The sequence below is a fragment of the Neltuma alba genome, unplaced genomic scaffold (genome assembly GCF_004799145.2).
Source record: "Neltuma alba isolate B1F8T4 unplaced genomic scaffold, ASM479914v2 tig00005928_pilon, whole genome shotgun sequence".
In the NCBI taxonomy this organism is placed as follows: domain Eukaryota; kingdom Viridiplantae; phylum Streptophyta; class Magnoliopsida; order Fabales; family Fabaceae; genus Neltuma; species Neltuma alba.
In genome coordinates, this window is record NW_021634278.1 from 6,512 (window position 1) to 23,378 (window position 16,867).

Consider the following 16,867-nt stretch of genomic DNA (forward strand, 5'->3'; position numbering starts at 1 on the left):
CTGTAAAATGATAGTATTGCCCTTACTCCCAATAATTACTTTCACATAGTTATTGACTATTCTAGCTTACTATTATTGACTACTTTTGTTTTCAAAACTTTGGTGACTACTTTAGTATAATTATTGATTACGCAAAAGTAGTAAATAACTAAAAAAAATACTCACTAGATTCTAACAATATTTAATATTTTTTTTTAATTTTTGAAAGTACATGTAGCCAAAGCTCCAGTGGCAAGCCACCGGCTAGGTCGGTGGTGCCAGAACTCCGATGGTTGGAAACTAGCTAAGGGTGATAAGGTGGCAATATTTAAAAGAAAAGGAAAAAAAAAAGACTGAAAGGGCATTTATGTAATTTTGTAAGATTTAAAAATTTCAAAATAGTATTAAGGGTCTAAATTGGAATTTTAAAATTTATCTACAATGATGTGTCTTTTAGCAATTTTAAGATATTTTATTATCTTTTTTCTTAAAAAATAATAAGTTTGAAATAGGATTAGGGGTTTGCTTTTATTAGAGTAGTCAATATATAAGAAAGAGTAGTTACCGGAACTCCGACGACCAGTCATTGGAGTTCTGGTAACATATCGCCGTAGCTTCAGTGGTTAGTAGTCGGCAGGGTCACCGGCATCAGAGCTCTGGCAGCTAGTAGCTGACAGGTTCCCCACGTCGGAGCTCCAGTAGCCAGAAATACTGAGGTGGCAGTATTTAAAAAAAATAGTAAAAAAATAGTAAAGGGCATTTGTGTAATTTTATAAGATTTAAAAATTTCAAAAAGGTACTTGGGCCTGAATTAGATTTAAAATTCACATACCTTCATTTGTCATTTAGTATTTTTCAAGATATTTTACTGTCATTTTTTCAATAATTTTTTTATTCAAATACTTATTTTATTATTTTAAGAGTTTTTTAATGTGATTTTCCCAACAAAAAAAAAAAGGAAGCCCACCCCTGCCGAATATTACCGGAAATCTTTCCAACGGTCAGCCAAATTGTTCAATTATTTAAATCGAAGCATTCTTCAATCAAATCACCTCTCTCCTTTTACCCAATATGCACAATTCGAGCTCGATGGCTTATCTCACTGCAAGTGAAGCTAGCAGCATTATCAACTCCATCCCCAACCCCCTTTCAGGTTTGCCCGACGCGTGAATTGGGGTAGAGATCTTCTCTTTCTTTTCGCCATTTATACCTGTTTTAGAGTAATCAGGTAGCCGAAATTGAGAAATAGGGTATTTTTTGAGGAGTTTGCGTCTTCGTAGTTGTAGGGCAATGCATTTCCTCAAATTAAAACCCACTCTTCCATATTCTCTGAGCAATTTGTCCAGATCCTTTCTCTCTCTGTTCTCTACTATTGTTTCTCCCTATACTCAAGCCTCACCCGAACACATTCCCATCATTGATTACCTAAACAGCAACTTCAAATTCTCCGAAGTTCAGTCCATCTATATCTCAAAGCAACTGACTAAGACTAGGTGCCCTCGCAATCCCTCGTCCGTGCTTAATTATTTTAAACAGATTGGATTTTCTGAGTCCCAGATTCAATCTTTGATTAGTCGTCGACCCCAGTTACTGTTCTCACGAATTGGTAAAACCTTGAAGCCGAAAATTGACTTTCTTCAGCTTCAAGGGTTTGAGGGATCTGAGCTGGGTGAGCTTCTTTCCAAGAATTCACTTCTTTTGACTTATGGTTTGAATGAGAAATTGGTTCCCCTTCTGGAGACTCTTAGGAAAATTGCCTACAATAAGGAAGATTTTTTTAGAGTTCTTTGCAGGTCTGGGTCCTGGAAAATGGCAAATCACCAAAGAATTTTGAACAATGCTGCTTTCTTGGAGAGTTGTGGGATCGTTGGATCTCATCTTTCAATGTTACTGTCACGGCAACCTTTTCTTTTTTCTGCACCGGAGTCCCTGGTTCGAAACTATGTTTCACGGGCTGTAAACATGGGTTTCTCCATAAACTCAGGAATGTTGGTACATGGGCTTCGGACAATTAGTGGTATGAACATTGTTAAGTTCGACAGAAAGTTGGAAATGATTCAGAATTGTGGGTTTTCTAAAGATGAGACCATGCAAATGTTTACAAGAACTCCAGCATTGCTTGACAGATCTGAGAAGAGGCTGAAGTTTAAAATTGAAGTGTTCTTGAATAAAATTATGCTGCCTAAGTCAGTACTGATTAATAACCCTGTGATTTTGATGTTAAGCTTGGAGAAAAGGGTGATCCCTCGATGGAGGGTACAGCAACTGCTGATCTCAAAAAATTTACTTGAGAAGAATCCAAGTTTTTTTGCGGTGCTAAAATTGCGGGAGGAGAAATTCTTGGAGAAGTATATTTCCAAGTTTAGCGATAATGAAGAGGCTTTACTGGAGGCTTACAAGAGCCACCATCTGGAAGATGCTTCTACATGATAATAATCATGAAGTTCTGTTTCACACGCTTCTCTGCTGGAGCCTTTGGATACTATAGGATATGTTTGGATTGAGAAGAACAGAGAGGTAGGTGATTGAAATTAATGCTGACATTTTATTATTTTAGAGTTAATTTTAACAATTTTAACTTTATATATGACTTTTTCTGTATGCTGGCGATGCTATTCCTCAAACATATGCTGGAGGGAAACATAGACAGGTTGTTAATTATTTGATGATGTTGAGCTGCGCAAGAAAATATTGTGAAAATGCTCTGTTGAAGAAGGTACAGATTCTGGAAAGATTTCTCCCTTTTCTACTATCTCTCTAAATTTGGTGATAATGAAGTTCAGTATCCTCAAACAATAATCTCGTGAAGCTATCTGACCTGGAATCTTGTGAAAGATAGTTACATTAAGCTTGTGATAATTGTATAGTTAAACATGCATCTTTCTTTTGATTTTCTGGTTTGTTTTCATATTTAATCTATAATTCCCCGTTTGGTACATTGGAATTAGGTTCATGAAAATGGAAATGGAGTTAAATTAGATGGCTTTAGGTGTTTTTGGTACAGCTGAGGAGACATGGAAATGGTTTCCATGTGGAAGCCAATTCCATCAAAATATATGGAAATGACTTTCCATCATATATCCTACGGATTTCTAAAAATTCAATAGAATTATGCTTTTACCCCCCCCCTTCTAGCTTCGTTCTCTCAAGTCCTCAACCCCTGGTGCCATTCAATCCTGCCGCCAGCAATCTTTTGCGCCGGCAATCTCCGGTCAAGCTATGGCAGTGTCGTCATCGAGAGCCACCCCAACGCAATGGCAACGATGTCGAGCAAGAACAACCTGTGTCTTCTTTTCGGCCTCCCAAAAGCGCAACAACCTTTGTCTTCTCCATTTCTAGTTTATGAGACTGATTGTTTCGGTTTGGATTTTGGAGAGCCAGCCTTCAAGATTCATTGTTCCAGACAGTGGTGTTGATGTTATGTTTTCCTAATTTTTTGTGTGGCAACGTTAAGGTTTTCTATATGAAGAAGGGCATTTAAGAATTTTCATGTAAAAAGTTACAAGTAAAAGAGAAAAGTATTTTCCTATTATAATTATAAATTATAAACATTGAATAAAGATCATACACATTTCGATGCGAAGAGGTTTTATTGGCGGCTTACAAGTGTCACTGTCTATCATCAGTTTCTATTTCATCCGTGCTGGTGGCTTTGGATACTGAAGAATATTTTTGTGTTGAGGAGAACAAAGAGGAAGGGAATTGAAATTTTAGTTGCTTAATTTAAATTTAGATATATTACTTTAACTTCTTTGACCCAGCAAAATTTCTCAAGTACTGCAACCCTACAAGGAAGTTAATACTCGGAATTGTCTAGTATTTGTTGATTTTAATCCACTCATCATAATATAATTGCATAAAAATGGATATATGAAAATGGGAAATTTTCAAGCTGGAGATCATAGAGTTTGAGGATGCAAAGAAGTTGCAGAAAAAGTATGAAAAAGAGGAGTGAATAGAGTACTAGGTATTAAGTTGAAAAACTAGCTTCTGTTTAGAGAGTGAGCTTATAGTTAGATGCTATTTTAGAGAAAATGGCCAAAAGAAAAAGAATAGCTGTTGAATTCCCAAAAAAAAAAAAAGTTATGCTAACTACTCTTATAATGATTTTGACGAGTCAAAACTTATTAAAATTACCTATTTGTCATTTTAAAATTCAATAGGTATTTTTCTGTCATTTTTCTTTCTTTTTAAACAATTTGTTACAAGACATAATATCACACATAGAACATACAATGAACACTCATGAATTTTATATGCTCACTAAAAATGCTATATTCCTCAAACATATGCTGGAGGGAAACATGTAGAAATTGTTAAGGATTTGATGTTTGGGCTGTGTGGGAAAATACTGTGAACTCCTTGTATTTTCATCAAACATTACATCCCTTTTTTATTGAGATATTGCAATCAAGAGGGTTATATACAAGCTACTTGCTTTGGATGTAGTATAATAACCAATAAAAATGCTTCTTTCAATGTTTTCATCAAGCTTCTGACGAAGGTGTGAATTTACCAAAGCATAAGCAACACAGTGAAAAATTTGTAAGTGACTTGCGTTTTCATCTGGCGTCCTTCCATGCCAAGCCTTGTGAGGAGTTATATATTCATGACAACCCTTGTTAGTTGAGAGACTCAACAGGTAAACGAGGGTGCTGCTACAACTTCCTCCTAAAATTGATTTGTGAGTTCTCTTACTTAGCTTGTAACATGCTTGCTTCTTACCATCCCCGCAACGGTTCAGTTCTCCCACTCAGACATTATTTTGCTCCAAAGTATGAGGAGTTAACTCCATAATGATGTCATTTTCTTCACAGAATAAGTTGAAATAATTGGACAGAAACTTTCCTCCTCTATCTATGTGAAGAACTTTGACAGGATAACCACTTTGATTCTCCACCAAAGCCTTAAATCTTTGCAACTTCTCCCCCAAAAAAAAAAAATTACTTGTTTTCTAGAAAATACGCTCATTATGCTACTATAATTATCAGTAAACAACAAAAGATAATGACTCCCCCCTAAGGACTTGTTTAATTTGCATATATAGGACCATGCATATATGTTAGCATGTATTAATTCTAAGCATTTTAGAAGCTCTCCATGCTTCTTCAACGAGATAAGAGTTCCTAGTTTGTTTTTCATAAATGCACTAGTCCAAAAAGAACATATCTTTATAACTTGGCAGTTTTAGGTCCTTCATGTTGAGATGCTCTATCTTGAACGCGGCAACCTTGACTCATCCTTTAACGTGCAGCGAGAGCAAAATTCTCCATATTAGAACCATATAATTAGAACATCTTGTTTGGAATTATGTTGATATGAACCTTTTTGCTGGACTTCTTGTTTGTAATGGTACATGCATTATCATCAAACACAACAAATCATCCAGCAGCGCCATTAAATGCCCAAAGCTCAACAAATTGCATCTAAATCAAGTAAAATGTAAACGTTAACCAACATTATTTTTACTATTCCATGTTAATATCAATATAAGCCATAAAAAGCTTGTTTCTTCTTCGAGGAGCCTCTACTATTATTTCCTAATCTACTTCATCATCACTGAAGTCCTCTTCTATTTCATCATTCAGACCAGCACACATGCATGCTTCAACTTTCATAAGAACAAGAGATATATTACTTAAAGGAGGAGGCAAATCACCTTGAATAGATGTTTCTCCTTGTTCCGCTTCTTGCACTTGTGTGGGTGCCTCAAGTACGGACATTGGAGATTGGATTTGCCTTTCATGTGCAGTAGTGCTTGGGGCTTCTTCTAGATTTTCTTCTTTCCTGAGGCCACGGTGCTCCAAATTTGCCCCTTGATCGCCCCTATAATATGTGGTCCTCATACTCAGTGAAGAGAAATTCAAGTTCTCTTGCCTCCTTTTCTAACTCCTTGGGACATCCATACGTTACCATTTCAACTTCCAATCTATCCCATGCTCCTTTTTTTTATCATAAAGCTCCTTCAAAGCCTTTGTTTATCTATCCATAGTTGCAGTGAGATTCTCATTTCTAAGACGGCACAATCCCATCCGAAATATTTAGAAGAAAATCAGTGCATTGGTTTCTTGAGCGGTAGGAAAAAGGTTCCTATAATTCATATCATTACTTGAAAGATCATGAGAAAACAAAGAAGGATGGGGGTCAAAACTTTCATCATTCCAATTTTAAGTCATGAGATGAATGCAAATTGAAACTCAAGGACACAACTCAAAATCATGCAAACAATGAATAATTTGAATGAGTGCAACAAGTTCTAATAAAATGCAATCATTTAACAACTCCTTTCATTCAAAGAAGGAAGCAGAAATTTGTTAGATACTTAATATATATACCATAAAAGTCAAAGAAACCAACAAAAACAACAAAAGCAATTTCGTAATTAAAGCCGTCAAAATTTGAGAAAAATTCCAGCACCTTAATTCGCCGTCTTGCGCTTTCTTTATTTCCCGAAGTTTACTTTTTTTCCCATTTTGCCCCTGAAATTATTAAAAATACTAAAACAATATCAAGGGTCACACATATCAACTTTTTATATTATTTTTAGTTATAAAACTCTCTGACCACCCATAAAAATATGTAAATAAAGAGCTTCATCAATATTCGTATAATATTCTGTGTCTGCTGTGCAAATTGTTAATGATTATTAGTCTACATAGTATTACGTGCATCAATATAAACTAATACTACCTCCGGTCCTTAATATAAGATCCTGTTTGACTTTTTGTTTGGTCCTAATTATAAGACCCCAATCCATTTTGTCTCTCATATTTATGTATTTTTTTCCAAGATAGTCCTTCTAATAATGATAGTTCTAGCCAATATACTTAATTAACAAGGATATTTTAGGAATGACAACACTTGTTTATTACAAATAACTAACTTAACTTACTTTTTTAATCTCCTCAAATAAGTCAACTGGGTCTTATAATTAGGACCGGAAGTAGTATGACATAGATATAATGTATCATACTATATTTTGCATACTATTTTAATTATTAAGTTTTATTATTAAGAGTAAGATTACGATAACACCAACAAGCATGAAACCAAGATCAATTACATTAGCCAAACAAGTCCCAAGAAATAAGACTGAGGTAACATCACGAAAATTAATCTTTAAAATATTTTTCAAAAAGAAAGTCAACTATTTTTGGTTCTACAAAAGTTCGAAAACAAGTATTTCTCATTCTCCAAGTGGTATCAGCAAATAATTTCTTGATAAAGGACTTAACTTTCTAAGATCTTATAACTGGCAATGGTGATAGTATTTTGCCTAAAAGTATTTCTATCAACAAGCCTCCAGGATTTAAAGGTAAAATAAAACCTTTTTGGCCGCTGATTTTGATCATTTATTAAAAGTCATGAAAAATAATTTAATAGAGACATTTCAAAAAAAAAATTACAAAATTCTAAAATCTGTATTATAAAAGTTGATATTCAATTGGTGAAGATACGAAGGAAGTTGTTTGATCACAAAGGGAAGTTAGACTAGGATCCTTACTCTCCTTACCTTTTTATTATTGTGGCAGATGTTCTCTCTGCTATGGTATAGTATCGTGTGTAATCGTGAATTAAAAGGCTTAAGACTAGAGGATGACCAATTCGATCTCATTGTTTTTGGCTATGATGCACTTTTTTTTCATAAGAGCTCAATGAAAAAAGTGCATGGTTTTAAAGTCTATTTTGAATATGTTTAGTGTGACAACCGTTCTTTTAAAACCCATTTAGATCCAAATTTTCAATCTATTCGAATGATTAAACATGATAAAAAAGAAGAAATCTTAAAATTTTAAAATCGCTATCATGGTTAAAAGAAATAAACTTATATTATGAGCCACATCAATCGTTCACTTGGGCCTTGGACTTTCAAAGTCCAGAAATATCATTCAACCGTTAGTCCAAACCAAACTTACACTTTCAAACACACGAATTGATAAAACATTTTAATATAAGTCATAGAGCTTATTAGTCAAAAGTCAACACTATCAAATGAGTGTAATACGCAAAGTCTTAAATATCTCTGGCCTTCCAATGACCTCCCATCTCAGATAGCAGTAATTAAAAGTATTAGTTTACAACATTAGAGTATATGGGCCCTATGTGGCAATATATAACAAGTCAACACATAAAACAAAAGCAGGGAGGCTATACAAGCTACAACAGCACACTATGCCTCCGGAGCCTTCTCTGATGGGCCACCACCTGAACTATCACCTGAAGATAGTAAAAACCACGGGGTGAGACAAACGTCTCAGTAACCAACTTTCCAACTCATCATACATACTAACATGTGCTCGTGAGATGTCAAGTGGGATAATTATTAAATCTCAATATATATATCAATGAAAATACAAATATGTATATTCAAATAATCTCAATCATCCAAACCCTCATTACGGGGGCTAACACACAAGCCACATAAGTCTATCCCTCACTATAGGGGATCAAACTGACCTATAGGCCTATCCCACACTTTGAGGAACGATTAAGTAGTCACCAAGGTCTATCTCTTATTATAGGCCTATCCCACACTTTGGGGGACGAATAAAAAGTCACAAAGATCTATCCCTTACTCGAGGGATGAAGGAAGAAGCCAACCAATGTGCACCAATGACGGCCTTACCACGTGGTAGGATAGCGCTCAATCCAAAATCCAAATAACAACCAACCATTCACAATATAACAAAAATGTTTCAATCTTTTCCCAGTATAATCCATAAGATATAAACCATATATCTTTTCCAAACTTCTCAATCACAATTCCAAAAATCCCATAAGACAATTTTCATAGCTCAAAAGATATAATTTATCTCCTCGAGTTTCAAATAACAAATCATTATACCAAAATAGTAAAATACTCACAAACAACATATTAGCACATATAACAAGTGGAAAGTGGTTACCTCTCGTCAAAGCAATACTAAGGATTACCACAAGGTCAATCCTTTGCTCGACCAATAATTAATCTACACAATTAATATAACCACATATTAATATAAACTAATTAATTAATTAATTAAACTTCTCTATATTATTTAAATTTCTAATTTAATTAAATTTTTACTCTAAATTCCCGCAACTCTCATAACTCAAAAGTTATTAAGTATTTTAGAAACAACTTAAAATTCCTAAAAGCCAAATTATTTATTTACCACCTCCAAATTATTTACCTTAATAGAAAGGATTTTCCACAATTTCCTAAATATAAAATTATTATGTTCTAAATTCTAAAAATCCCATTTTAAGTTTAAACCTCAAAATCAAACTATCAAAAATTCATTAATACTTGAAGTATTTATAGATAAATAATCTAATCAAAACTTTAATGGTATAACTACCATATATATATATATTTCCATAAATAATAAACTTTTTAGCTACAATAATTATTTTAAAATCTCCAGTCACCCAATAAATAAAACTAAACCGATTAAAATCTTAATAATATGGCAAATGACCCAAATAAATTACTTAACTTGATTTAATCGGTAAAAATATGATATATCCCATAAATAACAGATTTTCAACTAAATAATTTGATTTAAATACTAAAACTAACAAATAGAGAAATCTAAACCGATTAAAATTAACAATCCATTTACTTCTAAATTTTTATAATTATCTTTTGTCAAAACTCAATACTTATATCATATATAAGTCTCAAAATTTTCTCCAATCACTACAATAATAATGTAAATAGGAAGCTCAAAATATACAGGAAATATTCATAAAGAAAGTTTAATAAAAAGAAGTAATTTTATGTACTTAAAATATCTTCAAAGCTTGCCCTCTCCTTTACCGGTATGCTCCTTTCTCTCACACACACTCCAACTCTCTCTCTCTCTCTCTTTTCTTTTTGAACCTGCCGGGGGGGAATGAATTGCTGGGGGTGTATTTAACACCCCCCGCACATTTATTGGGGGGAGGGGGATTTTCAAACTTAACCCCCAACCCCCACCGTCCCCCCCCCCAACTTTCCACCGAAATATCGGTGGAAAGTTGGACTTTTTTTTAAAATAAATATTATAATAAAATATTATTATATTATATCATATCATATTATTTTTTAATTATTTTTTTTGAATTTTTTTTATATTAGGATATTACATTTAGTGCAGCATCTAGTCAGGAAATGAACTTGCATAAATCTTGCATTTATTTTTTCAGCAAACACTACACTAAACGAGGATAGAAATTGAAGAAGCTCTTGCAATGAAGGACACCAGTGAGCTTGGAAAATATCTAGCACTACCAGTGCTTTGGGAGAGATATAAAGTTGCGTTTGGTATGATGTATCAAAAATAAGAGGTAAGGATTATGATTGGGATTGAGAAAGTCATTAAAGAGTGTTTAGTATGAGTAATTTCCTGTTACATAGGATCAGATAATTCCATGTAAGTGGGATTGGGGAATACCACATGCCCCCATAGTATTCTCCAATCCCATATATATGGATTTGTCTAATCCTAAGTAAGAAGCAATCACTCATGATGCTGAATGAATGGGGAAAATGAAATATCTCACTTTCATTACTTGTTTAATCAAGTATTTATACAATTAACCAATACATAACAAAAATTAGTTTCTAACTTAATAACAAGTATTAATTCCTTAACACCCTCGGCAAGCTGAAGCATGAATGTTTTTCATGCCTAGCTTGGATATGAGTTCATGAAATCTAGCTGGATGTAGGGGCTAGGGAAAACATTTGCTAGTTGGTCTGAGGTCCGGACTAGAAGTAGATGAATGATCTTGGCTTGTAACTTTTCTCTGACTAGATGATAGTCTAATTCTATATGTTTTGTGCGATCATGAAATGTAGGATTGGAAGCAATCTGAATGGCAGATTGATTATCATAGTAGGGTAGTGCTAGATCTATATGAGATAAATGGAAATCATTCAATAAGCATATATATAAGCCACTATAGCTCACAAGAAGTTGAGGCTAGGGCTCTGTATTCAGTTTCAGATGAAGATCTAGAGATTGTGGATTATTTCTTGGCTTACCAAGAAACTAAAGAAGAAACAAGGAAGATGACAAAGCCAGTAACAAAAAATAACAAGTGTTGGGACAACCGGCCTAATCAGAGTCACTAAAACTTTTAAACTTCAAGTTTGATGTAGAAAAGAAAAGGAGACTTGCACCAGGAGATTATTTAATATATCTCAAGACCCGATATGCTGCATGAAGATGAATGTCAATTGGGGAGGATATGAATTGACTCAATTGTTGAGTGGCAAGCCTTAGATCAGGCCGACCAGTATTAAAGTACTAAAGTATGCCAATGAGTTTTTGATATGACTGTGGATAGGCTAAACATCGACCCTTGTCTTTGAAAAGCTTTAGATGTGGATCCATAAGAGAAGATGTAGGTTTACATGCCAAATAACTAGTGTCCTTAAGTAACTCTAAGGTAAACTTACATTGAGATAGAAAGATACCATCTATAGACTGTGCAAGCTCAAGACCAAGGAAGAAACGAAGTTCACCAAGGTCTTTAATGGTGAAAGATGCATCTAAACGTTGCTTAACAAGATTAATTTCAATCAACATATACTAGTATAGTAGTGAAAGAATCAAAAAATGCTTTAAAAAAGAGGGAATGGTTAGAAGCTAACTGAACATAGCCATAGGAAATCAAGATAGATGATAATTTTGAATACTACTATCGGCTTGCTTACTTTAAACCATAAAGTGACTTTTGTAGCTTCCACACCAAATTTGGGGAAGAGCGTATGAAGCCCTTTGGAAGCTCCATATACACTTCTTCATGTAGATCTCCATGGAGGAAGGCATTATTAACATCCAATTGGTGCAAAAACCAAATTTTAGCAGTTGCAATGGAAAGTAGTAATCAAAGAGAAGTCATCTTGGCTACTGGTGGGAAAGTGTCGAAGTAATCAATACCCTCTATTTGTGTGTAGCTTGTTGCTACAAGTCCGGCCTTATATTGCTCAACTTCACCATTGGCTTTAAACTTAGTTTTGAATACCCACTTGCACCCAATGGTTCTCTTACCAGGTGGTAAAGTAGTTAAAATCCAAGTCTAATTTTGTTATGGAGCATGAATTTCTGTATTCACAGCATCCCTCCATTTTAAATGTTTAATAGCTTGACTATATGTCTTTAGATGAGGGGTGGAAGTGATAGATAATACAAAGTTATGATATGTAGAAGAAAAAAAAGAATACAATAAAACTGAAGATAGAGGATATCTAGGTGAATTACCTTTGCTTGATGATTGGTCAATAGTAGAGATAAGGGCACAGTGATAATCCTACAAATATGATGGAGGGTTATGAAGTCTAGTAGAACGGCAAAGAGGATAGAAGATAGTGACAAGAGAAGGAGAAGAAATGGATGAATCGGTAGAGATAGAGGAAATAATGGTTGACAAAGTAGAGATGTCAGGTTTAACAGAGGCAGAAGTAGAAGTGGATGAATCAGTGTTGGGAATAGACACAGGGGAAATAGGGATACTATTGACATCATCCAAAAAATTAGGAAGGTCTTGAATTGTAGGATCAGAGGGAGAATTGGTAGGTGAGGAAAGGGGAGTGACCTTGTCAAGTTTGGAGGGAAAAATCAACTCATGAAAAAGAACATCCCTGGACCAAAAAATTTGATTTGTAACCAAGTCTAATAAAATGTAAGCTTTTGCTCCAGAGGGAAAACAAGAAAAATACATTTTCTAGCTCTTGAATCAAAATTTAACCTATGACTGGACAATGTAGATGCAAAACACAATGATCTAAAAACTTTAAAATCAGAATATGAAGGTTTAGTGTTGTATAACTTTTCATAGGGTGTGAAATTATGAAGTATAGGACAAGGCAAACAATTGATGGTAAAAGTAGCATGCATAACAACAAATGACAAATAAGTAATAGGTATGTTAGATTGAAATAACAAAGCACGAGCAACGTTTAAAATGTGTTGATACTTCTTCTCTACAAGACCATTTTGTTAAGGAGTCTCAACACAGGATGTTTAGTGTGAAATTCCTTTAGAAGCATAGTAATCAGGCATAGAAAACTTTGGTCCATTATCAGAACATAAAACTTTAATAGTGGCAGCAATTGTTTTTCAATGAGAGCAAGAAAATTTTTAAGTTGTGTTCTAGCATCAGATTCAAATTCCAATAAAAATAGCTAGGTAAATTGGGAGTAGTCATCAACAATTGTAAGGAAGTACTTATGTCCTTGAATAGAGGGGACAGAGAAGGGTCCCTAAATGTCTACAAGAATCAAATAAAAAATCTTATTGCTTATATTGGAGCTTACAGGAAAAGATAATCATTTTTGTTTGGAAAAATGACAAGTGTCACAAACAAGGGAATAGGGAGTACAAGTAATGTCATAAATTTTCTTATGTAAAATAGATAAGGTTGAATTGGAGAGATGACCAAGGCAGAGATGCCAAAGATTAAAGGTTGATTCTGATTTTGTAGTGGCTTGATGAACCTGAGAAGTAGGAAAGGATGGAAGCATATCTGCATTTAGAAGATAAAGCCCTTTGAAAATTTTAGTTGTACCAATCATCAGTGAAGGTTGGAGCAAGTGTATTTGACATGAGTGAGAATAGAAAATTAGAAAACAACAAAGGGAAAAGGTTAAATGAGAAACTAAGATAATGTTGAAAGCAAAATTCGGAAGACAGAAAATGTTATGCAAGACCAAAGTAGAAGAAAGAACAATAGTACTTGAAATAGAAGCTATAGAATGAGAATCAGTAGGAAGACTCACAGAAATGGGTGAAATAGATTGATAAGAAGAAAATAAATCCAAAGAAAAGCAGACATAATCAGTAGCACCAGAATCGATTATCCAAGTACTAGAATGTTGAGAAGAAAATGATTGACAATTACCTTTAACTAAGAAAATAGAGGTGGAAAAATGATTAACAGAGGCACAGGTGGAAGGTTGAGAAGGACTTAAGAGTGTTAAAAGGTGTTGATATTGCTTAGATGAAAGTTGAGGGAGAATGGATGTTGTTTGTGTTGATGTATATGGAGGAAGAGGCTTACCAGTATGAATTTCTTGAATAGAGGCAGAATCTTGAGTCAAAAAATTATTCACTTTGGCAGGGGAACCATTGCGAAACTTGAAGCCTGGTGGAAAACCATGCTTTTTATAGCATGTTTCTTCAGAATGTCTTGGTTTTCCACAGTAAGTGCATTGTTTGGTGGTGCTCGGTTTGGAACCAAAGAAAGAACTGAGAAGAGAAGGTCATGGAGCCTTGGCAAGCATAATCTTGGACTTAGGTGTAATATGAAATTCATGTTCTTGTTGCAATACAAGAGACAAGGCTTTATTAATGGGAGGCAAGGGATCCAACATCATAAGATGAGATTTGATAGAAGCATATTGCTCATTGAGGCCTTTAAGAAATCTGATGATGTAGTCCTCCTGTCTCTGTTTAGCAGCAGATCCACCAGAGTCACATGCACATGGCTTGGTTGGACATATACTGGAAAGTTCATCCCAAAGAATCTTGAGCCTAGTATAATACTCAGTAACGCTCAAATTTCCTTGTTTCAGACTATGTATTTCCTCCTAGAGGTCGGTAATGCGAAATATATCATACTAAGAGTAATGAGAGTGGAGATCAGTCCAGATGTTGGAAGTGTGATCAAACCAAAGAATACTCTTCAGATAGTAGGAGAGAGTGATTTGGTGATCTAGCCTTGCCCGAGGTTGTTACAATGCTCCCAATACGAAAACATCAAATTGAAAGTAGAAGGGGGAGAAAGAGATCCATTGATGAATTTGGGTTTGCTCTTGGATAGTAACGCCATTTGCATCGCTCGTGCCCAGGTGTGGTAATTCGAGCCATCAAGCAACGGTGCAACTAAAATTAGAGCGGGACTTTCATTGGGATGTATATAGTAAGGGCTGTTTTGATCAATCGAAGGAGAAGTGATAGATTCAGAGATGGTAGAGTCGCCATGGAAGCTCAAAGAGAAGAAAAAAGATAGAATAGGGCAAAGGGCAAAGAGAGAAAAAAAAGGAAGAAAAGAAGGGGGAAAAAAACAGAGAGAGAGTGTGTTTAGGCTTTGGATACCATGATACTGAATGAATGGGGAAAATGAATATCTCACTTTCATTACTTGCTTAATCAAGTATTTATATAATCAACCAATACATAACAGAAATATACATAACAGAAATTAGTTTCTAACTTAATAACAAGTATTAATTCTCTGACAACTCATACTAAACATTCTTTTAATATAGATTTTTAATTATAATCCCAATTCTTATTCTTATTTTCAATACTTTATACCAAACAGGATCTAAAGTTACTGCTCTTAATTTTGTGAAAAGTAAGATGACTAAGAAACTTCAAGGCTAGAAGCGCCAATTGCTAACATTTGCAGGGAAAGAGGTGTTAATCAAGGCTATGGCAAATTCAATTCTTGCATAACCGATGTCGGTTTTCTCCTTGCCTTAGAAATGATGCAAAGATATTTGTCTCCAATTTTAGGTGGGGACAAAGTGAGAAAGAGGAGGCACGCGCGAATTCAATTCATCGGAGGAAATGGGAGATATTGACCAGTAGTACAGTAAAAAGGATGGTGATATGGGTTTCAGACATTTTCAAGCTTTTGATAAAGCTATTCTTGCCAAATCAGCTTGGAGAGTTCTTCAAAATCTTCATGAGTGCAAAATTCTTAAGATATTTCCATAAAACTGATTTTAGGAGTGCTAAGAATGGGGTAAGGCTTCTTGATGTTTGACTAGCATTTCAGAATCCGCAATCTTGTTTGCCTTAATTTTAAAAAATATATTTTTAGTCATTTAATCCTAAAATTATTAACCAAAAATAATAACATGAGATATTGAGTATGGACAGAACATTTTTAAATACTAACATATTAAGTTTAATTTTTAAAATAACTATAATTGTCGTAAAAAATATCATTTAAGACTAATAATTTGAGGATTAAAGGATTAAATATACCTTTCAAAGTTAAGGGGTTAAATAATATTTAATTAAGAAATAATTTTTAAAAAAAATTCCAGTAATTGTCCGATTTTTTTTCCCAAAACATGCCAATAACAAAGTAATTGGTTGAATTACAGTGTTTGTTCCTTAATAACAGACGCAAAAATTATTTCTCCTATACTATTTGTACTATATCCTATATGCAGTTATGAAAATGAATTTTTGACATACTGAGGCGACATACGTAGCTTCATGATGACATTATTCTTTCCACACGTATATAATGCCATACTCAGTATCTTGGTAAATGCATAATTCCTTTTGCTTTTTGCTATTTTAATTTTGTTCCCAATAAAGGGCAAACGTCCGTGCATATAGGGAAAAGCATGGAAGTTATCCAAAGGATTTTGTTTGATCCTTTCACGTTGATACTGAACTCCCACAAAGAGTATCGGCCTTGATGAGACACAGGGAGGTAGGTGATGATGAAGATGGTAACTTGGCAGCCACATCATCACTTATATTAATTTACATATAGGTGTACTAATTGAGTTGGGTGATGAGGATTATTTTCTTAAAAAAACAAATAAAAAGATAAGGACTGAGTTTTAAGCAAATTGAAAATTTAGGAATTGAGCAAGACTGAGTTATACCTTAGGAACGGAATTATAAGTGGATTAAAAGTCAATGGGCCAAAAGACTAATTTTCCCTATATATTATTCCTCAATTTTTTTGGACGGAAATGCACTTTCTTGAACATGAAAAACAGGAAAACTGAATTTTATATAACTAATTATAAAGAGAAGAGGAAAAATATCAACTTCGTTGATTGCTTTTATCTGCAGAGAAATTTTTGAAAGAAGTGACCAAAATTGAAAATTAAAATTGGACATCACTTTACTTAACATGTTAATTGTCGAAGATCTTCAAATGA

General features: G+C 34.1%; 1 protein-coding gene across 5 annotated transcripts; it reads left to right on the top strand.

Annotated features, from left to right (window-relative positions):
* Nucleotides 1-1,117: 1,117 nt before the first annotated feature.
* On the top strand, nucleotides 1,118-10,182 carry LOC114749030 (transcription termination factor MTERF4, chloroplastic). Of its 5 annotated transcripts, none has more exons than XM_028937498.1 (2): nucleotides 1,118-2,695; nucleotides 10,150-10,182. In XM_028937498.1, the coding sequence occupies exon 1, from the start codon at nucleotides 1,270-1,272 to the stop codon at nucleotides 2,407-2,409; it is 1,140 nt and encodes a 379-aa protein (XP_028793331.1). In that variant the 5' UTR covers nucleotides 1,118-1,269; the 3' UTR covers nucleotides 2,410-2,695; nucleotides 10,150-10,182. The 5 variants fall into 5 exon arrangements, with proteins under 5 accessions (XP_028793331.1, XP_028793329.1, XP_028793330.1 ...); XM_028937496.1 differs by lacking the exon at nucleotides 10,150-10,182 and adding an exon at nucleotides 2,928-3,470; XM_028937497.1 differs by lacking the exon at nucleotides 10,150-10,182 and adding an exon at nucleotides 3,166-3,469.
* Nucleotides 10,183-16,867: the final 6,685 nt, after the last annotated feature.

Excerpts from the sequence above, each read along its gene's own strand:
- LOC114749030 (XM_028937498.1), top strand. The coding sequence starts at position 1,270 with ATGCATTTCCTCAAATTAAAACCCACTCTTCCATATTCTCTGAGCAAT.